Genomic DNA, 23425 nt, shown 5'->3' on the forward strand with positions numbered 1-23425 from the left:
ATTTTGGTTTACACATCCTATATGGTATATACTTAAATAAGTCATAGAAGAGAGAGAGAGAGAGAGAGAGAGAGAGAGAGAGAGAGAGAGAGAGAGAGATCTACGTTTATCAAGAACAAATAATTGTTAATTATATTAATATTCGGCGATATTTCGTTTTATTTTTTAATAAATCTTACACGTGCAATATTTGATAAAGAAAAAAAGATATTGTACGTGAAAAATTTATTAAAATAAAGGAAGAAAAGTTTCCGGGACGATTAAATAATCTTCTTTCTTCGATACAAATTTCTTATTTACTTTGATTTGATTTTTTGTAGTATTTCTATTCATTGTTTCGATGCAAGTTACGAAAGACATTTCTTCCGTAAGAAAAACATTAGTCGCAATCGTAGTCGCGACTTTAATTTCCATGAAAGTATCGTTAACGGAACCTTTCCTCAGACGTTCCACTTCCGTCAATAAAACGAGCGTGCTTCAAGGCTTCTTTATGTATCATGCAACTCAAGTATAATTTGCTTTCTCGATCTATTCGATCGCATTGATTTGACGATTTTTATATTACTATACTTGTGCCATTCACGTTTATTTATTTCTTCTTCTTTTTTTTTCTATTTTTTTCTTTTTCATATTACTTGAATAATCGATCGAAGTATTACTTCTTTTACTTTTTTTCTTTTTTTTTTTTTCTTTCGATGATTTCTGTTGAATCATCTAATGAAAAAGACCCATGGATAATAGCGTGCATAACGTAAAACATATATAGATAGAAACTCACGACACGAAAAAGGAAAACTGTAATAACGCAGAAAAGTGGGAGAGGCAGTCGCAGTGATTTAACATAACCGAGTTGCAGGAAGTGAATATTATTAGCATTCGCTTACCGTCCTTCCCATATATATATATATATGCACACACAAACACATTTACATATATATATTTTCTCTGTTGCTCCTTTTAAACGCGAGTGCGTTCATCATACATGAAAAGTTTGCGTGTGCGTTTATTTTCTATAATAAAACTTATAAAACTTACGTTAGTATGTAGATGAGAGACACTTGTATATACATATATGCACTTACACGTTAAATCACCGTGTTGTACGGATAAGTAGAAAAAAAAAAAAGAAAAAAAAGAAAAACATATGTACAACGGGCAGTCAGAGAACGGGCCCAACGAGAAAGGAAATAATCGGTCTTCGTGCAAGTTTAACGCGTCGGCGAATGTACGTTTACGTATATTTAAGTATACATGTATGTGTATATATCTATATATATATATATGTACGTGCAAGTTCATGCGTATGTAACGCGTGAAACCGTGTGGCGCCGTTTGAGAAAATAGCGAACGAACGTACGAACGAACGAACGAACGAACGAGAGAAAGAGAGAAAGAGAGATATAGAAGGGTGGAAGATGTATTTTATTTTACTCGTGACAGCAAGGAATTACGAAGTGCCAACTTAAACGACGTCGAGAAATCAATACCACCGTTCGACCGTTCGTTCTTTAACTATTTCGAACTGCGTTCATCGTTATGTAAATATAATGCGTTACATATCGTTGAAAGACGTCTTGATTAGTACACGAACACGATATCATTTATAATTATTAATTATTCCGAATATAGAAATGTAATGTGAAGAGAGAAGACACAACTTCGGATATAATTAATTATTCTTACCATGTTATATCTCTAATCTAACAAATATTAATTATAATTAATAAAATAGAATATCATATATATATATATATATATATATATGAATGTAAAGTTGAAATAAATAAATAAATCGTTTTAATTCGTTGCGCACGAGTTAGATTCGAGTTTAATCGTATAAAATCGCTTGGCGACACACACGCACAAACACACATACACACACACACTCCCTTCGCAGAGACGAAGCCTTTGTTCCTCGCGAACAATGCTCTCCACATCGTGAGATATAGTTGAATGGGGTATATATGCATAGATCTCGTTGGGTTGCATTGCTCTCGGCGAAGTGGCATTTTAGTTGTTTTCTATTTGGAAAGTTTTTACCCAAACTTAAGCTCCTCCGGTAAACATGTTTATCGGGATTTTCGGCCGAAGAAGTAGGCCAAAACGATCATATATTATTTTCTATCAAAATAAGTTGATTTTATTTTATTTTTTTTTTTATACGACAGTTGATAGAAACAAAATATTCTTATTGGACACCAAATGTCTCGTATACTCTCCTATATCATATATTTTATTATATATATATATATATTTTTTTTTATTTTTATTTTAGTAACAAATTTAGTAATAGAGACAAATCGAACGATGTAATCTTGGTGATACAAATGATACAAATACATTTCCTGTCAAAAATTTGAAACGCTTTATATATCTAGAGAGAGAGAGAGAGAGAGAGAGAGAGAGAGTGAAACGAAATTTATATATCTTCATTATTATATCAGAAATTTATAGTTGTCGTTTATCTATCCAACGAGTTTAAACTAAACTTGGATAAAATATAATAATAGAACAAGCCTGTCTTGCAAACTCAACGATGCGCTCAAAACTTTTGACTAGAAGTGTATTTATGCATCTACCTACGTGCATAGAAATGCATAGATAGGAAAGAAAAGAAAAGGATAGAATGAGAGAGAGAGAGAAAAAGAGAGAGAGAGAATAGGAGAGTGAACGCGCGAAACGACCGATCTTAATCAATTTCGCTTAATTTCACCGTTGCATGAGCACTTCGTGCCGGTAAGCAGTTTAACGGTGGTATTGTACTAACACTATTATAAACTCTCCCTATCTCCTCCCACGCAAAATATATAGTAACACGCACACGCGCGCGCGCACACACGCACGTGCGTTCGAATTGCGTGAAATCCAAAGTTGTTTTACTATTTTCTTTGGAAACACATTTGTCCCGATTTACGAATAAAAATAAAAAGAATATAGTAAAGAAAAAAATATCTTATCGAAAAAAAAAAGAAAACACAAACAAAATTCGATATAAAAGAAGATAAAAAATTTGGCGAAAGGAGAGAAAACGGATGATGGAGAAATAGAAAGAAATAGAGAAAGAGGGGGGAGGGGGTATGTTTAAACGGAAATTAACGAGAGTTCGGTAGTTCGGTAGTCGGTGAAAAATCGATAAAAATAATGATCGGAAAAAATCAGTAGGGCAAAATCACGGGGTTCGAACGTTTCATTCGAACGCTTATGCAACGTGGCTTGGCTTACCACGTTCCTTCGCGACGTTGGAAGAAGCGGGAAGAACGAGAAAGCACGCTTCGAGTTCGCTCGCGCGTTTCCACTCGCACACATATTATATATATATATATATAGGACATATCTAATACAGACAAATAAGTATACATAGAAGAGATGCGTAAGCTAAAATAGATGAAAGCATAGTAGAGAGGAGTGAGCGCGTACGCACACCTTCGCGCAACAACACATACACACACACACACACATATAAAGAAATATACATAAACGAGCGTGCGCTGGTAGCATCTCTCTCTTTCTCTCTCTCTCTTTCTTACTTGGCTGATGATATACCCTACACGAGAGTTCATTGCTCTTGGGGTGCGAGCGAGATGGAAAGATTTGTGCGAGCTAAAGAGAAACGATAAGAGAGAGAGAAAGAGAGAGAAGGCGTAGGTATGGACGCGCACCGTTGGAGTGACTGAAACCAACGTTGAAAAAGAGAAAGAGAGAGAGAAAAAAAAGAGATACCAAGAGAGGTATTAAGCGAGAAGGAAATACACAACGGAAGGAGTGGACCGAACGTCTAAGGAGCGACAAAGACGGATTGCGTGAAGTATTTACCGCACGCCTCGCCGACTGTTAATAATTCACACGCGATTTCCAACATTACCTTAGAGAAGTGTCGAGAAGTGTTCTCTCTACGCGGAGGACTCGATTTTCTCTCTTCTCGAAGTAAGAATTTGAAGAGATGGAAAACCATTGATCGACTGAGTAATACAACTGACACTGATAGTCTGTCAAAAAGGATTGTCTCTTTGCCAACATTTGTAACTATTCGATGAAGTAACAAGAGAGAATTGGTAACACATACAAATTTTATGGGAAGAATTAAAGAGAGAGAGAAAGAGAGAGAGAGAGAAGGGTTTGTTTGTATGAATATTTGTTAGGACATTAAACAAAGAAATAAAAGTGATTCTTCATATTTGTTTTATTTGAATAGTAATAGGCATCGTGCTCGAAGAAATAAATACAGTGCTTCTACTAGTAAGAAACAGCTGAGATGGATTCATAAATTTCAATGAGAAGAGTAGTCGGTTTACTCGCGCTTAACGCACGTGTCTGAATAAGTTGGGAAATACAACGAGTTTGAAAAGTATGTATTTAAATGGCGTTCGTCGAAGAATAATTTAAAAGCGAGTTAAACACGTGAGAAAAGAAAGAAAAGAAAAAAATCAACGTTATAAATTCCAATAGGTAGAATGGTCGAAATGATTTTCGTACGGGGAAAATTACGGATACTTATTGTTACCGGTATAATATGTTCAATAACACGGAAGTGTTCATCTGTGAAATCGGAAAATACCGAACACGTGCGCTAGATCAGCGTACGTATATATACACATATACATATAAGCATAAGTATACGTATATAATATATAAGTACATATTGCACTCTAAAGTACTTACTTATATACATACGTACATGCATGTGTATACACGGTATGGATAGAAATTGTGTACCGGACGCGGTAGCTGTTGGGTGCAATGTACCTGGATGAGTCACACAGTAACGCAACGCGCTCGCACACATTCTAAGACACGTTCACGCACATTCACGCTTACGCACGTGCGTCTTCTTCGTATATACTCTTGTGAAACTCTTTCTCTCTCTCTCTTTCTTTTTCTCTCTTCTCACCAAACTCATCGTACAAGATATCTTCTTGTGTGAAAAGAAACGAAGAAGCCGAGTAGAGAGGCAGAAAAGAGGGTAAGAGGGAAGGAAAGGAGATATAGCAAGAGGAGAAAGACGAGAAATAAAAATCCAATCATTTCGACCGGTTTTGCATCGTGCCGAAGAGGATAATGGAATACCACGTCACTTTTTGCCAGTGCACGGAATATATCCTCGCGTTAATACCCGAGCTACGCTCCTCCATCATTCTCCTCTTTTCTCTCTTATTCGTTATGCGTTTCAGGTACGAAACTAAACGTGCCACGAGGTAAGTACTTTTGAGCGATTACTAATTGTTATGCTCATACCTTATATATCGATTCGAAAATATAAGAATTACATTCTTTCCTATATTCTTTTTCATTATTCGAATAGATGCAACATCTCTTTTCTTTACGTACATTCTCGTACATCTTGCTTAAAAGCAATCGTATTCACGATATATGCATGTATTTATGCATACACGTGTACATATATATGTATATCTACTTCTTCTATATGTACATCGAGTTACATCGAACATTCGTCGTCGGTGGCTTTGAACGATACACGCTTCGAGGCGTCCAAAGCATCGTTCGATACAACAGGCAACTTCCGGAGAGGAAAGCTACAGGATCCATACATACCCCGAAGCAATTATTGGTTAGGATACAATTAATTATTTCTCCGAAGCAGCAGACATCATTACGATCAACATCGGTTGATTAGCTTTCTGCCGAGAAGGATATCGATCGGTATAACTCACGTTATCAAGATCGTACGATCTATTCATCTTCCTTTAAAGGTTGCATTACAAATCTATACTTTTTTTTCTCGAGACTAGATTAATTAATTTTTAATAAGAAATATATATTTAACGTGTTGTGTTTTTCTAAATAATTGAATCATTATAAAAAGTATTGATACATACAATATAATGATTGATTAAAATTTCCAACATTTTTCTGAACGAATCAAGTCTTTGGAATTCTGTTATTCTAATTGAATAACGTTGATGTATAAGGAAGAGAAAATAAAGTAATCATTATTTTCGATTGAGAAACTGTGTGATGTTGAGAATGTGTCGTATAGAAAGATAAGAATGAAAGAATCGGAAAATACGATAGTCGAAGGCGAAGGCAAAGGCGAAGGCAAAGGCGAAGGCGAAGGCAAAGGCGAGAGGCATTCGAAGACACGTCCGATGACTTTTAAAACGGGATTGCGTAATCCTTTGGATTTAGTTTACTTTCGTCGGTGTCGATGCCACGCACGTAGCGTGACCGTGGCACTGAACCAGCGGCACGAACTTTCTCGTGGCCTTCGTTCCAGGAAGACGTTTTACGTGACACGAGGAGGACGCCAATCGCTGCAAACTATCATCACCAACTTCACGTTCGAACGATGAAGAAGAAGAAGAAGAAGAAGAATAAGTTATTATCATCTGCATTCTTCCTATCCTATCGTTATTTATTATTCAAAATTCAACGTAAGATAATAACATAATAAGCATTGATATGTTTCATTCTTCAATTTTGTAAATTATGTTGATTTTATTTCGATAAAAATAGATATTATGCAATTAATCAATAATTCCCATTGACATTAATAAATTATGTAATATGTAAGAGAGTATAGTTTTTCTAATGGTTCGACCTTGAAACGTTGGAACAACGGTGAAAGAGAATCGAAGGAATAAACAATTAGTATTAGAGGAAAGATCAGTCAGTGGGTTCGTTCGTTCGCACGAGGCGTAGCAGCAGCAGCAACAGCAGCATTGTCGGGGGGCATCGACATGGTTGGCCTCGTTCTGCCACTGTCACTGTCAATGACCAACGAACGGATCAGTGCCAATCCTTGGCTTCGAATAAAGTGCTTGGTCAGCAACTAGTGAGACATAGGTATAATAGTTTTCATCATATAAACTCGAGTAACGATGTCAACGTACTTTTAACAACTTTTCTGTTTGCTGCTGATATATTCCAGGTACGTCTTGAAAATAACTTTTTCCGCTCGGGCGGGGGGGGGGAAAGAAAGAAGTTTCTTTTTCTTTTTTTTTCTTTTTTTAACCATTGCCGCGTGCAATAATCTAAATGGATGTCAAGAAAAACGAATGAATTTTGACGAGAGCTTTCTTCAAAAGCTTTCTTTCTTCAAAGGTTCTCTCTCTCTCTCTCTCTCTCTCTCTCTCTATCTCGTTTTCTTTTTCATTTTCTTTTTCTTTTCCTTTCGTTCGTCGTTTCTCGTCTGATAGTAAAATTCTCTTTTCTGCTTAAAGTCACGGTAGGATAGGTTGGTAAGTACTCGTCGCACATCGAATAGGAAAGTTCTACTCCACAGGCACGAGATTCTTATTTTTACGATTGGTATCGCCGATAAAATCGTGACCTGAGACGGACTCGGCTGACTCTCGACGACTCGTTCGAGTTGTAAGAACGAAACGAAACTCTACTTCACCGATGTGATATCGACTCGGTTCGATCTTGTGAATCGATTTAAATCATCGATCATCCACCTCGAGACATATCGTTTTGCATTAGCTATATATATAAAACATCGAGATACAGTTAAGCGTTTTATTTTTTTCACATTCGAAAATACTTAATAAAATGTTACGAAAAATCTTACGTTACCGAGTTACCTTGATGTCTTCCCCCCCCATCCCCCCAAAAAATCGTTCAAACTTAAAATTCAAACTCGATGATTTTAGGCAATATCAATCGAATCGCGTCGATGACTATCTTTTCTGCAACTGTATAATTTAATCGTTCGATATACGACGTCTACGACCAGTTGACATTTGAACAAAACTTCGTTTATGCAAGATATTATGATCCTTGCAAAAATCACTGATGAATTTTTCATTTTAGATTGTAACGAAGTATCCTTTTTTTTTTTTATATCGAAGGATCTTCGATATTTTTATCGTTACGTTTTAAAACAAAAAATACATGACAAATGTAAAAAAAAAACAAACAAATAAATACACCTTTCGTAGAAAACATTAATTGTCCATCGAGTAATAAAAACTCGAATTGCATTTGGAAAATTTTCCGCGCTAACGTGGTTAAACGTAAAATCGCATAAGAAGGAAGAAACGGATGCACGCAGAGAGATAGAGAGTAAAGGAAAGAAAATATAAAAAAAAAAAAAAAAAAAAAAGAAACAGAGAGACCAAGCGAAATGTCAGTCGACGCTCTATTTGCAAATGGAGAGAGGCAAGCAGGACAGCAAGGTTGTGTTGTGGTAGTAACTCGATCTACACTAAAGATTGAGAATGGTAAAGAATCTCGAGGAGAGATGGTTCGACGTGTTGTCCATTCGCGGAGACAATGAAAGAAGAGAGAAGAGAAAGAAGGTGGATAGGTCGATCGAAAGAGAAATCGTACGGGTACCAGGGGGCAGGAGGGATAGGATGACGAGGAGGGGNGGGTGGGGCAGGGGGGCAACGATGCGAGAACGAACACGGCCGGCGCGTATCCAAGATAGAGATTATGGTCGTCGTCGTCATACGCTTCCGACCTTTCGCACACATTTCTATCGTTAACCTTTTGCGGAAAAATAGCTTGCATGCATGTTTTCCGCGCTTAGAAAGATACGAACTTAGTTAGTGGAATCAGTTGCAAATATATATATCTATACAGAAGATATACTATAAATAAAATTGTATTTATGTGTGTATATGTATATATTAAAGGTATAAAGTTTTTTTAAAGGGCGGTGGTCTTGTTCGATTAAAATAAGAAGGATTCGAGCGAGTAGAAGAACGACGACGATAGGTTCAAACGCAAAAGGTTACCGGTCTCTCTTGATATTATTATTATTTTCGTTATAAACACGCGCGCGTTATATAAGTATATTGATAAAATATAATATTAAAAAAAAAACAGCGGAAAAATGATAAGTAAATATATATATATATATATATATATATATAGAAATAAAAAAATGAAACAAACCTTGCTTAATGACGATGCCTGAAGGCACCTGGACTATCGGTAGCGCGGCGTTCGGCGGATTAGCGGCAATGGTTCCTGGTGTACCAGGTGGTGGGGAAGCACTCGCACTCCCAACCGATCCAGGATCGCTGAATCCTTGAGTGCTGTTTTCCTCCGGACCGTCGAAGAAGCTTAAATTGAATTCGCTACCGGCGTCAAAGGACACTTCCGGAGTGAGCGTGTCCGGTGCCGGGGCGCTACCCAGACCCGCGCTCAGGGACTGGTCGATTTTGAAAACGTCCATTGTACGAAAGAAACTGATGATGATGATGATTCTGCCCGGCGATGGTGCACCTCGCTTACGGGCACGTCGTTCACCATTCGCGTTCTCGCGGCACTATGTTCCTCAAATGCTATTTACCTGTTGTTCTTTTCTTTTTTTTTCTTATCTTTTTTCTTTTTTTAATCCAACAATCAAAGTTAACACACGTTCTTCCAGTAATGGTTACCTGTATTTCTTATTAACTTATTCCGTTTTCGTTTTCGTTTACGTTTTCGCTTTTGTTTTTGCTTTCTCTTTCTTTCCTTTTTTATTGTTATTTTATTTTTATAGTCAGAAGGATAACACCTTACTAAAAAAGACGATTTCTTCTTCGTAATTCTCTTCGAAAAAAAACAAAAACGACGATATCGATGATGCTACTTCTGTTAACATCGAACAATCCACTTCTTCTCTTCTTCGTTCAATACTCCTCTTCATATCGCCGAGATGGAAATTTAAGACCCCTCCGGTCATTGAATCGTAGATGATAGTCGTCTCGTCTCGTTGTCCTCGTAAATGTTTCCTCCCCGTCCCCCCTCCCTCCCTCCCGCGCCCACCTTGGATACGCGCGAAGTGTACGAAAATAACTATACCCAACGGAAAATCGTATCAAAATCGAAATCCTCGACAAAATTCTATGAACATTTTCGATTAATCGACGAACATATATACATATATATGTTATATATATATATATATATTATATATCAAAGTTGTTTGAGTCTCACGAATTTTACGAACGAGGAAGTCGACCGTGCACGTTTCTTCGAAATGAATGAAAATAATGAAAGAAAATAATAAATCGCTTTCACCGTTCGAGGAATCACACGAGAGCGAATTTCTCAATAAAAAATATTTTACCGACTGACTCCATCATATTTCCTGTAATAATCCTTCTGTTCAATATTTTTTGTTCATTTCCTCATTTTATTTTACTCTTATCAATGATCTCTAAGATCGCAGCAGCAACAGTAGCAGCAGCAGCAGCGAGGTTCTCGTTGTTGTTGTTGTTGTTGTTTTCTTTTTATCGTTTTTCTTTTAAATGGAAAATCAAAAACAAAACGAACGTAAAAAAATCCACACTTTGACACCAACACATCACATTAAAAATACGAAAAAACTATCGCGGGTAAGGGGGTGGAGTGGTCGGAGAGGGGGAAACAAAATTCCTTTCTCTCCTCAATATGTCCATAAAAAAATGTGTATGCAAATTGCACGCTTCTATATGCAATTATTAACAAAGTATAGATTTATGGGTATATAAATGCACATATATATATACATATATATATATATATATTATATATGTATTATAGATATGTTTGTTTGTTATTTTTGTCTGCTTTTTGTTTTATATCGCATAGATCCATAAAACGAGGTTGCTAGGGACGTTTTTTACGACGTTCGGGATCGTCTTCGCTCGGGACCATTTTGTCGCGATCATCATCCTCTTGGTCGATAAACGAGCCTCTAGTTTTCTCTCACTCTCTCTCTCTCTCTCTCTCTATCTTTCCTTATTCTTTTTTTTTTCTCTTGCGAATTTAACGACGCGAGGGTTCAACCCATTATTTTCGAGATCGGAAACGATCGCTTCTGTGTGTAATAGCCCGTTCGCGTTTAGTTTCCTTCTCCTTCCGTTTCTTCTTCTTCCACTTCTTAAAAACCACCTATCTTTCTCTCTTATACTCTCTTATTCTCTCTCTTTCTCTCTCTCTCTCTCTCTCTCACACACACACACTTCTCTCCCACCCTTCACTCTTCTTTCCTCTCTTCCGAGAGAACTCTTTTCTTGTAACGCAAGAATTGCGGCCTTTTTCGCCGAGTTTCATCTGTCGACTGCCGGTGCCGCCATTGCGTGCGATCCATTCTCGCTGAAAGTAAAATCAAAACGAAAAGAAAATCAGAAACTAAAGGACAAAACACGAGGACAAAATCGAATTCGATAGATAAAAGTAAGAAATTTTCCACCGATAAATTGAATCGAACAAAATTAACGAATAATAAGACGCGCGATAAAGTTATGTGGAAAAGGAAGGTGTGGAGGAAGGAAGGAAGGAAGGAAAGGGATGTTGTTCGAGGGGGAAAAATAGAACGTTAGAAAAAAGACAAAAAAAAAAATAAGATATATCGAAAAGTGATGCATCATTTTTTAGCTCGTATTATATTATACTTCATTCAACATTCGTTTCTTTCTATTATCTTTCTCGAACGAATGCTTCGAACGTACAACTCACGCGTCATTTATACGCATATTTGTATACAGAGAGTGATAGAAAAAAATGTATGGTCGGGTCCGATCGTAAAATAATAAGGGTGAGAAAAATTGAACGATTCGAGAACGTAAATCGATCATTTTTCAACTAAAACTTAACCGCAACCCAGGTGATCTCGTTATTCTTCCTTGTCGTCCCTTAATTAGTATCATAAAATATCACCGACATTATTTGTACCGATCATTAAATTCCGACAACCTCGTCCCCCCCCCACACCGTTGTATTCGTATTATAACCTGACATTTTTATTAAACGTCAAAATTAATTCTATCGTACGTTAACTATTGACAACTTGGAGAATGATTTAAAAAAGCAAACGATCGTTTATCGGATTCCAACGAATCCTTGTTTCGTTTCCGTCCGAGTCTTCTCGGAACGAACGCGGAAGATTTCTTTCCATAACCTGTGTATATATGTGTGTATGTGTTTTTAACGTAACGAACGGAAGAAAATTGGATAGGAAGTAATCTTGAAAGTGATTAGACGAGATAGGGGAAGAACCAGAGGATCTCGGTCGCGAATTAGAATGGAAAGAAACGCGAGAGACATCGGTCGAACTGAAATTCGAACGAGTTTTGTGATAGCGAACGTAAACGAGAGAAGAGAGGAGAGAACCGAAAAAAAAGAAAGAAAGAAAGAAAGAGAAAGAGAAAAAGAAAAAAAAGAAGAAAAGAAATCAAAGAGACAGAGAGAACGGAGAACTCTAAAAGAGAGATGAATGTTAAAGAAAGAGATGGGACTGACTAAGAAACGCGAGAGAAAGACGAAGAGGAGAATGAGAAAAAGCGAATGTCATTGCCGTAATCTTCGGACGTTGACTTCCTCTTGGCTCGTCCCTCCTTCCTCGCGACTCGCAGCCCCTCCCTTCGCCAACATTTACGCCACCCCTTCTCTCTCCCTACCCTGCTGTTCTCCCTATCCACCTCCTTTGTCCTCTCCCTCTCACCTGTGCTTCTTTCCACCTCTTCGAATCCCTCACCGACACACTAATTCTCTCTCTCTCTCTTTTTCTCTCTTTCTTTATTTCTTTCTTTCTCTCTCTTTCTCTTTATGTCTCTTCGTTCGCGGTGCCCCTTTTTCTCACCACTCGTAAGTCCCTTTTTTTCCACTCTCTCTCTTTCTCTCTTTCTCTCTGTGTTCTTCTCTCTTAATTCTCTTAACCCTCTTCTTAATTTTTTAACGATACTCTTCACCGTGATTCTCTAACGAAAGTAATGGTAGACATTATTAAAATGATACGATGAATTATATTCGAAAGATCGATCGTGATTAATAATCACAATTTTTCATTAATTTAATTTACTCATTATTTATTTATTTATTTATTTATTCGTAGAAAAATTGTCCTCGTAACATTTATTCACGTATTTTTTAAATAAAATTTGATCGTGTATATTTATATAATATATATATATATATATATAAGTTGGAAATAAGAATACTGATAATATTCGTCGAAGTAAATCGATGATCGCGACAACGGATAAGAGACGATGGTCATGAATCGAAATGATTTTTTTGGGAGAAGTGCCAAGATGGAAATCGATTTATATCTCAAAGGAATCGTACCTAGTAAGCACGATGGACCGTGACGGAAGAAACGGCCAAGCCGATCTGCCGATGATTTATTCGCCAGGCCTTACTCACCGTTTGGCCCGACGATGAAAATACGAAAGTATAAACCTAACAACTTAGTGGGTATGAGGAAGAAGAAGAAGAAGAAGAAGAAAAAGAAGGAGGAGAAAGAGAAATTCAAGAGAAGAGGTGGAGGGACAGTAAATCTTTCTTACGTAGATACGTACGTAAGAAAAAGAACAACAACAACAAGAATAAGAATAAGAAGAAGAAGAAACTAACGTAACTTCAGTAGATAATGTGGTAACGTATAATATCCGAGAAAATTTAGCTAAGTTGGCCAGTTTAAAAGTAGGAGAACGGTTTTAAGAGAGGTTCATCCGAGCGGCGCTTTCGCGGCTTGGCAGACGATGGTCATTTGTCTCGCACAACGCCTGTGTGCCTGTGCCCGTGCCTGTGCCCGTGCCCGTGCCCGGTTTCCGCGTTCCATCCGCGTCACAACTCAGTGCGTTCACCTTGCCCCTCCGGTTATCAAAATCGAAGCCTACCGTCCGTTTCCTGGGTTCGTGACTAGGAACGTTAGCTTCTCCGATGATAAATAGGATCGATAATACTCGTAACACTACCACGTGCTTCTTTCTCTCTCTCTCTCTCTCTCTCTTTCTTTCTTTATCGAAAGAATACTCTTACGGAAGAATGATTATGCGTAGAGTTAATTTGATCAAAAAAAAAAAAAAAAAAAAATAAAAAAACAACACACGTTTAAAAATTATTATTACTTCGAACGTAAAAGGAGGAAGTAGTTTTTAAATTGTTCGTAGTAATTATCACGAATCTTGTTTGGTATCAATGACCCCCGTAGTCGTCGTTTATCGACGTAACTCACTTTTCGGAAGAATCACGATGCCGAGCACGATCGATCGATCGATAGATAGATAGATATATAATCGTTCGTTCGTTCAATAATCGAATACACCCCCCTTACTACATTTAGAAATAGAATCGAGATTCTAACGCGTCAATCGCGAAGAAGAAGAAGGAGAGCGCAACGAACTCTCTTAACTTATACGGGAGAATGACCTAAGAACAAACACGTCGATTCGCGATTGGTAGGTGAGAGACTCGTGAAAGAGTAATAAGAGGAGGTAGAGGAAGAGGAGGAGGATGAGGAGGAGGAGGAGGAGGAGGATGAGGAGGGAATAGATACAATAGATGAAATAATAAAATAAGAAGAAGAAGTGTTTTTTTTCGGAAAGAGAAATTTACCTGTCGTAGACGTCACCGTTAATTCTCCGTGCATCCAGAGGACGTATAGGCCAACCAGCGATCTTCCGATCTCGCGTTGAGCGAGGACTTGCGCGCGCGCAAGTCCTTAGGCTCGGGCAGGATAACAGGACGATGCCACCACGACGATGGTGCACGGTTCGCGAACAGAAAGAAAGAGAAAGAGAGAGAGAGAGAGGACGAGGACGACGAGGACGACGATGAGGAGGAGCGCGCTCGAGAATCGCGAAGCGTGACTGGTTCCGCTTAAAGCTTCATTCACACCTGCCACTAAACCACTCTCTATATATTCTTCTCCTTTATATTTATATTTTTATTATCATTTTTTGTTTTATATATATATATATATATATTATCTTTCTGTTCACCTTCTTCTTCCTCTTCTTTTTTAACTCTATCTATTTCGATTTATTTCTCTCTATCTCTCTGTCTTTCCCTTTTTTTGTCGTCACTATAGAAATATCGGAATAATATCCTTGTAACGTGATTGGCACGCAAACGAATAACGAACTTGGTCGATCTTCGAAGTTTCGGGAACTTATTCGATCACTGTACGATCTTTCATCGCGTCGCGTGTGCATAAGAAAAAAAAAAAAGATAGAACTTCTTCAGCGTATAATATAACAAAACTGACAGAAATAAAGAGAGAGAAGAATAAGAATAAGAAAAAATAAGAGGAAGAGGAGGAAGAAGAAGAAGAAGAAGAAGAAACACGCGCGAGATAATCAATCCATCGTCGATCGGGAAAGGATCCGTTTGCTTTGGAGGAAGAGAGGATGGATGGATGGATGGTTGGATGGATGGTTGGATGGATGAGCTTTGCAAGAAGAGAGGAACCCTCTCGGTGCCCTCTCGCGATCACGTGCGTTTGTCGCGAGTCACGGCACACACGGTGTGTGTAACGTACGGGCCGGCGAATCGCCTCTCCTTCGTACCGTGCGAGTACCGAGAGAGCGACTTCTCTCCCTGTCTTTCTCCACCTCCACCACCTCCTCCTCCACCTCCACCTCCTCCTCCTCTTTCTCCTTCTTCTCAGAGTATCCTAACTCCCTCCCTCCCTTCCTCCCTCTCTTTCTCTTTCTCTTTCTCCCCTTTCCCCACCTCTCTCTCTCTCTCTCTTTCTCTCTCGTTCCTTCTTACAGAGGGCTTACCTGTGAGGTAAGTAAAAGCAACGTTTCGCCGTACGTGTTACGGCATCGCGCGACTCGGCGGACTCGTAGACCGTCGTCGTCGTCGTCGTCGTCGAGGAAGGCATCGTCGAGCTTCGTCGAGGAGGAGAAGGGAGAGCAGGAGGCGGGAGGGGGGAGAATCGAGCGAACGGGTCGGAGGTGAGTCCTGGAGGTAGCAGACGAGTAAGATCCCAAGAGAAAGAGTTGAAAGAAGATAGGGAGGGGGGAAACCATGTCGTCTTCGTCGTCGTCGTCGTCAGCATCGTCAGCATCGTCATTGTCGACAACGACGGCAGTAACAGCAACAGCAACAACGACGTCGACGACGCCGACGTCGGTTTGGTTGGATCGCCAATCGGTGGGGAGGAAACGTGGACCGACTCCCGCTCTACTCAGTGGTGGGGGAAGGATCGCGGTGGACTCCTCTCGGTGGTGGGGGAAACGAGTGGACCAACTAGGTTCGCCAACGAGCCGCGCGCGGTTCATTGACCTCTCGCCGGATAGAAAGAGAGAGAGAGAGGGAAAGAGAGAAAGAGTAACTGGGAGAGAAAGAAAGAGAGGAAAAGAGAGAGAGAGAGAAGCACCAGGAGAACCGAACGGACGGACGGACGGCCGGTCGGCCGCGTTCGACCCGTTGCTAAAACAGAATTTGTACCGGCACTTTATGCCGCTCATCTTCGTAAGTCCGAAGTGAGAGAAAGAAAAAGAGAAAGAGAAAAAGAATGAGAGTGTGAGAGAGAAAGAGAGAGAGAGAGTGAGAGATAGATAGATATATAACGAGGGTAGAGAAAGAAAGAATAAAAGATTTGGCGACTCGTGAAAAGTACGACGAGATGATGATGATGATGCTACTGCGACAGATATTAATACTCGAGAATGTATTATATCGTTTTCTATGAAAAGAAAAAGAAAAAAATATAAGATATAGAGAAATTTCAGCGATTACCAGAAGAGATCGATCAAGTAAGGATCGAACGATCGTAAAAGGATTTCCTACTATCTGATCGACTAAGGCAAAGATTCTTTGGTTGGTTCAACGACTTATCTCTTCGATAAAGAGTAACGCGTTTCCTGATCGAGTACCGAAGTAGGATCGAAGATGGCCGGTAGGAGCGACAACGAGCGTTTTACGAGAAAGGGATGAAGTCGCCGCGTGTAAGACTGTCGACTGCACACACGGTGGGCACACGGTGGGCACACGGTGGGCACACGGCGTGTACACTTGTCGGGAAAGGAGATGCGCGACTCGGTGTAATGAACCGGGGAAACCGGTTACATCCGTGCGCTCGCGCGCGCATAACCAACCGCGTATGTCGTATATATATATATATACATGTATATATGTATATACGAATCTACTTGGTCTCTACTTACGTTACAATATGCGAACTGCTGCTACTCGCGAACGAGTTTTCGCCTTGCACGGGATTGTGTCGCGGTTTTAAACTTTTATTCTGTTTCGTTATTATATAAACACCAACGAACATTCGCATATTAGCCATTGCGAAATTGTCTTCCCTAGCACCATTCCACCCCTGCATCCCTTTTACGTTCGTTCGTTCGTTCGTTCGTTTGTTCGTTTACTCTCTTTAAAAACAACGATACACGCCTCCAACGTTATCCGCGTCGTTTAATCTTCAACTCAAATTCTCCCCGAAATTATTTAATGCTTTGCTTATTTCATTTTTAAAAATCCGCGGTGGTACCTACCTATCTACCTACCTACCTACCGAGTAAACAATTAAATGAGAGATCCATTTTGCGAATTACCTTTTATTTGGAATAAACAAGTAAAAGGAATTATTAACGGTATGATGCTGCAACAGGGTCAACATCAGCGTCGGTTATAGAAGCGCGAAAGAGAAAGAGAGAGAGAGAGAGAGAGAGAGAAAGAGAGGGGCTTTTATTTTTGAATTAAAATGAATACTTCTTTGTTTTATTTGAAAAAAAGTTGGTATTAAAAAGGATGATTTATGTACAAAGTGTAGCCATCGTTGACTCCGCCAATCCTTCTCCTCCTCCTCCTCCTCCTCTTCTTCCTCCTAACTTTACCGTCTCTCCTTTCCCCCTTCTCCTTCTTTAAATTATGAAACACAAAGGATAAAAGTTTGATTTTATTATTTTTCTTTTCTTTTTTTTTTCTAAAGTCTACCAATCTTTCGTAACTCTATGATTCACTTTATTTTAGACATATTGCTTTATTGCGTTTCCTGCCAGTACGCTCGTTACTTTCGTTACTTTTGTTACTTTTCATTCTACCTATGACGGATCGACGCGTCAATACTTTCTCGATACTTCTTTTCTTTTTTTTTCTTTTCTTTTTTCTTTTTTTTACTTTACTTTACTCGAAGCTTCCACCAACGCGACGAGAAAAATCCTAGAACACTTTGAAAGCGTTTGCTTTGATCGTTTCAACTTCGATCGTTATTTTTCTTCACTGACAAGCCAACATCGACGTTCCTATTCATCGATAGTTAGAACGCGAAACGTTTTTCCGATTTCAATGATTTCGCGAGACTATTCCATTGATAAAAGAAAATAAAGATACGTATATAACTGTGTACTGATATCTATCTATCTAGACGATGTGCGAAAAAGGAAGAAAAAAATCGTTAGGATTTTATTTAACAAACAAACAAAAAAAATAAATAAAAAATAATTACTCATTTTTTCGTTTTTTCTCAAATAACAAGATATCTGTGAAGTTTCAATAATTTCATCGCGAATAATATCAAGGTTTCTGCTTGTTTTACGTTTACGTACGCGAAACAAAAATTATGCTTCCTCTCAAAATAAGAAAATCATTTTTTCGAAATTTCTTTATCAAACGACGAATGATATTTTATCCCCGAAAAAATAGATATTAAAGTGAAATAAAAAGAAAGACAAAGACAAAGAAAAGAACAAAAAAAAAGAAAAAAAAGAAAGAAAAGGAAAAAGTAACGTCTACATGACGTAGCGTTTCTCGAGCATGACGCTAGTCGTTGCTGTATCCTCGAACAGGGTCGTGGAAAAGTATTACGACCATAAAACTGCCAACGTTGCGTGGAAAGAGAAGAAGAAGAAGAAGAAGAAGAAAAAAAAAAAAAGGATAACACACATAGACACACGGAAAGCGATAAAATTCAATTATGAAGAAGCGGCGGGGCTCGCACGGTACTTCCGGTTTCGAGGATCTTCCGGTTCGCCATAAATCGTTCCGGTGCAAAATAAAGTAAAGAAGGAAAGAAAGAAAGGAAGAAATAAAGGAAGAAAGAAGGAAAGAAAGGGAAAGAGGGAGTAAAGAAAGTTGGATAAAGAAGGAAAAAAAAATAAAGAGAGAGAGAGAGATAGTTTATACGAAGGGGGTTGAACAGGAGGGTGCTAGTTTAATGCGAGAAGGAGAAAGAAGATAAAGAGAGAGAAAGAGATGGAGGGAGAAGAAGGGTGGGAGGGAGTTAGGTAAAGAGAGAAAGAGAATACAGGGGAAGGGTAGGAAAACGGAGTAGGTAGGAGGGGGTTGAAGAAAACACATAATAGGGTGGGGCGCTTTGCTGCCGCTTTTGAATCGATCCAACACCGGCTACAGCTGGAGCCTCATCCCACCTGGGTCGCGTACAGTGGTTCTCATTTCTCCGTAGTTCTCTCTTCGAAAGGTAAGCTCTGAGAGCTTTATCGGTGAGGATAGAGAGAGAAACGACGGACACGATGGGATTTAGATTAATGTCAGATTTAAAGTCCATGCTGGAACGAAAGAAACTAGGTCGCATCCGGAAACGCTCACCACCACCACCAACACCACCACCACCACCACCACACAACCACCACCACCACCACTGCCGCAGCCACCGCCACGACCACTACACTACCATTACTACCACCACTTCGTTATATATCACTATGTTAAATAAGCGCGTTCGCAAATGTGTGTTCGTGCGCGCAGGAATACGCGAATGCGCGTTTACGCTCATAATACGACCCTGGCCGAAATTACTTTTTCTTCCTGTTTTACAAACCAAGTACGCGTTCTTCTCTTCTCTTCCCTTCCCATCCCTTCTATTCTCTTCTCTTTTCTCTTCTCTTCTTTTCCCTTCCACCGTTCGATTCTTTCGTACACGACTCAACGAATTAATTCCGAATTTATTCTCACGGGATATATGAAGGATCCAATAGCGAGATTCAATCTCGTTTTTATTTCTTATATCTTTCTCAAATACGCGCTTAAGCTCCCGGGGAAAAGAAAGAGAGATTTTCTTCTTACGTGACGTTAATGAATTCCTTCAGGATCGCCAATTTCTTTAAGTGTTTTTCTTTACCTTTCCTTTCCTTTCCTTTCCTTTCTTTTTGTTTGTTTGTTTGTTTGTTTGTTCGTTCGTTCATTCTTTTTTCTTACCGTATATATAACTCTCGAGTAACGGGTACTCGAATCTTTTTGTCGAGTAAAAACAAAGAAAAAAAAGTTTCAAATTTGATAATAAAAGTTTTTACAAGAGATAAAGTACTGTTAATTAGTATCGAATATCCGATTTAACTTTTTTTTGTTGTTTTTTTTTTCTTGTTTTTCTTTTTTTACAGCGAGATCAAAGTTAAAAGGGAGTAAGTAATTTCTTAATTACTTTCATCAACAAACACATCTTCCTTCTTATTTCTACGTAATTCTACATCTTTGTAGGGGTAGTTTAGTTTTTTTTTCTTTTTCTTAAAAAAAGTCAGAGAACATTTCTCTAAAGCAATTCGGTTGCCCGGGGAATGGAAATAGTTGTGATATCGGAAAGCTCGTAGATTCGAAAGAGTATTAGTTTAATGGAGGAGGGACTCACCGTTGTTGTTGCGCAGGATGGAACCAGGACTCGTGGCCTCGAGAGGGCTGCTTGGTTCTTCCGTGCTCGGCTCCCTCTTCACGCTGAAATAGAAACATGCATTATGTATTCAACGGTAAAATAGAAGAGCGTTGTCGTATCTCGAAAGTGGTCCAAGTCTAAGGGTATGATAGTTGTCGAGTCAGAATTCTGTGAAACTATACACACAAGGACATTGTAACTATTCGGAATCGCAAATGTCCTTCCCGATTTTCATTGGTCACGGTCTTGGCTAAGGACTAGAAAAAAAGAAAGAAAAAAAAAAGAATAAAAGACAAGATAAGATAAGATAAGAATTTGACCTACTTTAAAAGATTCTCTTCGATCGGGAAGATGAGAATTATTTTTTTTTTTCACGATGTTTTCGAGATGAAAAACGAGAGATTCGATTTTGACAATGCATACACGAGGATTGATCTAACATCTACGTATGGGACGTGTATATTTTTGAAGAGGATAATGAATTAACGTGCTAAGCGAACATCCACGCAAGCCAGTGCGTTATCGATCAGCTTATGAACCCCTGAAATGCATGCTAGGTATATAACATTGGACGTCTTTGAATGAACGAACGAGTTATATCGGGCGTGCTTTACTCGCGGTCGCTTCTATACGCGCAATTCAATTACCGCGCTTTCACAATTACCTACTCTTCGTGCCAATTTAACCAACGAGAATGGTTTTCAGTTTTTGAGCCTTTTTCATCGTTGAGATTTAACGTTTAAATGCTAACTACGTTTTCATAAGGTAAAAGAAATACATTTCTTTTCTTTTTTTTTTCCTTTTCTTTAACTCTTCTATCTTTATTTATTATCTATCTCGACGTGATCTCTATAAATAATATCACAAGCGCGAAATTTAACGTATAAATAATAATTCATATTGTATACGCATTTTTTGATCAAGTTTTTTCTTTTTTTTTCAAACGAATAAACTGAAAAGAATAAACATAATTGATGAAATAATCAACATAGGGAAGAGGAAGGAAGGGGATTTAATTCAATCGCATGATTTTTCTCGTTAAAATAAAATATCGGATAAATGCTATATAGGACCAGTTTCTTATAATCAAGGAAAGGCAGAATACATCGATTACTCTGTGAATCGTCCGCGCTATTCCGAGTACCATCGATAATTATTACCTTCGAATAGGTGGAACGAATTGGGTCGCCCGAAAATATCCTCGTCTAAAGGTCCAATCACTCCAAGTACTTTCTTACACGTTCTGAAAAGCGCTTTGCGATTTTTTATTTACTTAAAGTTCATTTAATCATATTTATCGCATATTCCATTTGTTTAATAATATCGATATTATGGTTATTAACTTTAATGAATTTTAGATTAAAAATGTGATAATTAAAATTGCAGGATCGAACGTTGAATATTTTCCAAATCAATGTTTAAAAAGAGAAAACACTATAAAGAGAAAGAAATAAATCGATACATCGTGCAACCTACAAATAACTCTGATATATCCATTCTATAGAACGAAACGGTTTCATTTTGATTAAATCAACACTAAAATGGAAATTGATAAATATTTAACTTTCTGATAACTTTTTCTACTGATAAAGTGAACACGTTCATTTAATGAAAAAGATCTTCGAAAGTTAAATAGATTTGATTACCCTTTTATACGAAGCCTCTTAATTTCTAAAAATGTCTAACTTTTATAACGAAGACTTTAAATAATTTTAATTATAACAAACAATATATAAATTTGAATATAAAAATCAGATTGAAACGATACTCGGTATATTTTTAAATTCGAGAAAATAAGAAATATAGATCTTTCTCTTGGGAAAAATCAAACGTTTCCAACGACGCTTCCGGTAAATTCGTATTCGTGGCTTACATTTTTAAATTGTAGGAATGGAAAACGTGGTCGGAGGTTGGCGTAAGGCACGATGCTCTTAAAGTTTACATTATTAAATGTGTCGATGCAGGTACGTTTTTCTTTGCAAACGGCCGGAGACTCTACAACGAGGTTGACTATTCGCGACAACGTCCCGGCAAGGGTGACTTTTGAAGGCCGTATATGCATACCCAAGGAATAAGAGTTACAAAGTTTCGCGAGTCTATCACACTCGCGTTAATAATGATGAAGTATCGGCTACATAATCAAATTTTCAACTATACTAGGAGTCTTTTCTCGACCTTCGGGATAAAGTAGTACAACAATGCTAATTTGCTATCATTACTTCTACGAAACATACAGCATCCTCATCGGACAACAGTAAAACTTTAATAGGTATCGATAGAATACGTATGTAATAATTATCTATAACTTTTCTATTTCTTATTAATAAACTTTTCTTACAATTCTTATAAACTTATACAAAATATAATCAAAACTTATTTCAATCATACAATATTCTATAGACAATCCCATAGAGTTAGCTGGAAAAAGAATACGAATAGTAATATAACATACACACATACACAAAATACATATACATATATATATAAATTTTTTTTTTCAAAATAAAATTAAACGTTTACATTCTCACCTGATAAAAGTGGAATCTGCCGAAGGGCTGGAAGGTCTCGGTGAGGAACTCGCAGTGGAGGCGGTGTTGGTTTCCTCCACGTCCATCATTGTTCATACCGACGATCGCGCTCGATACAATTCCGATAGAACTGAGGAACCTGAAGAAGGACGGCTTTGACGACGATGACAACGACGACGACGACGACGACGACGACGACGACGACGACGACGACGATGATGATGATGATGAGCCGAGGATCGCCAATCCTTCAGGCTCGTCGATCGCTCGACGTGCGATTCCGTGGAGAACAGAAACCATAAAGTTGTGGGGGATTTCGATGAGAGGGGGTTGGGGGTTGGTTTCACGCCCGTCCGCGAGCGCGGGCTTACGGGAAACAACTGACAAATGATGTTACCCCCACCGTTTTGGTTTACTACCGAGCGCCTGTAAACCTGCGCCTCAGACACCTGCCATGCAGGAAACATTCGCAACGCGCAGGCGTCTCTTCTTCGAGAATCCTCTTGTACCCTCTTTTTTTTCCTCTGAAATTTAATAATACGTTTTAAAGATAAAACTCTGGAATGTGTCGTATTGATAAATTAATAAAATAAAATGCGTTATATCCAAACAATTG

The 23425-nt window shown here is 38.4% G+C and overlaps 1 protein-coding gene across 3 annotated transcripts in view; it reads right to left on the reverse strand.

Annotated features, from left to right (window-relative positions):
• LOC106788379 (ecdysone-induced protein 78C) overlaps window positions 1–23324 on the reverse strand; it is an 87663-nt gene extending 64339 nt beyond the window's left edge. For 2 of the 3 annotated variants that reach the window (XM_014751571.1, XM_014751570.1), the window contains exons 1-2: window positions 20261–20347; window positions 8860–11031 (exon numbers count right to left, since the gene is read on the reverse strand). In XM_014751571.1, coding sequence (XP_014607057.1) covers window positions 8860–9142 — 283 coding nt within the window. In that variant the 5' untranslated portion in view covers window positions 9143–11031; window positions 20261–20347. Of the gene's footprint in view, window positions 1–8859; window positions 11032–20260; window positions 20348–22809 lie in introns of those variants that run through there. The other variant, XM_014751572.1, reaches the window with a different exon arrangement.
• Window positions 23325–23425: the final 101 nt, after the last annotated feature.

Source organism: Polistes canadensis, unplaced genomic scaffold (genome assembly GCF_001313835.1).
Source record: "Polistes canadensis isolate GaletaPanama2010 unplaced genomic scaffold, ASM131383v1 scaffold_138, whole genome shotgun sequence".
NCBI lineage: Eukaryota > Metazoa > Arthropoda > Insecta > Hymenoptera > Vespidae > Polistes > Polistes canadensis.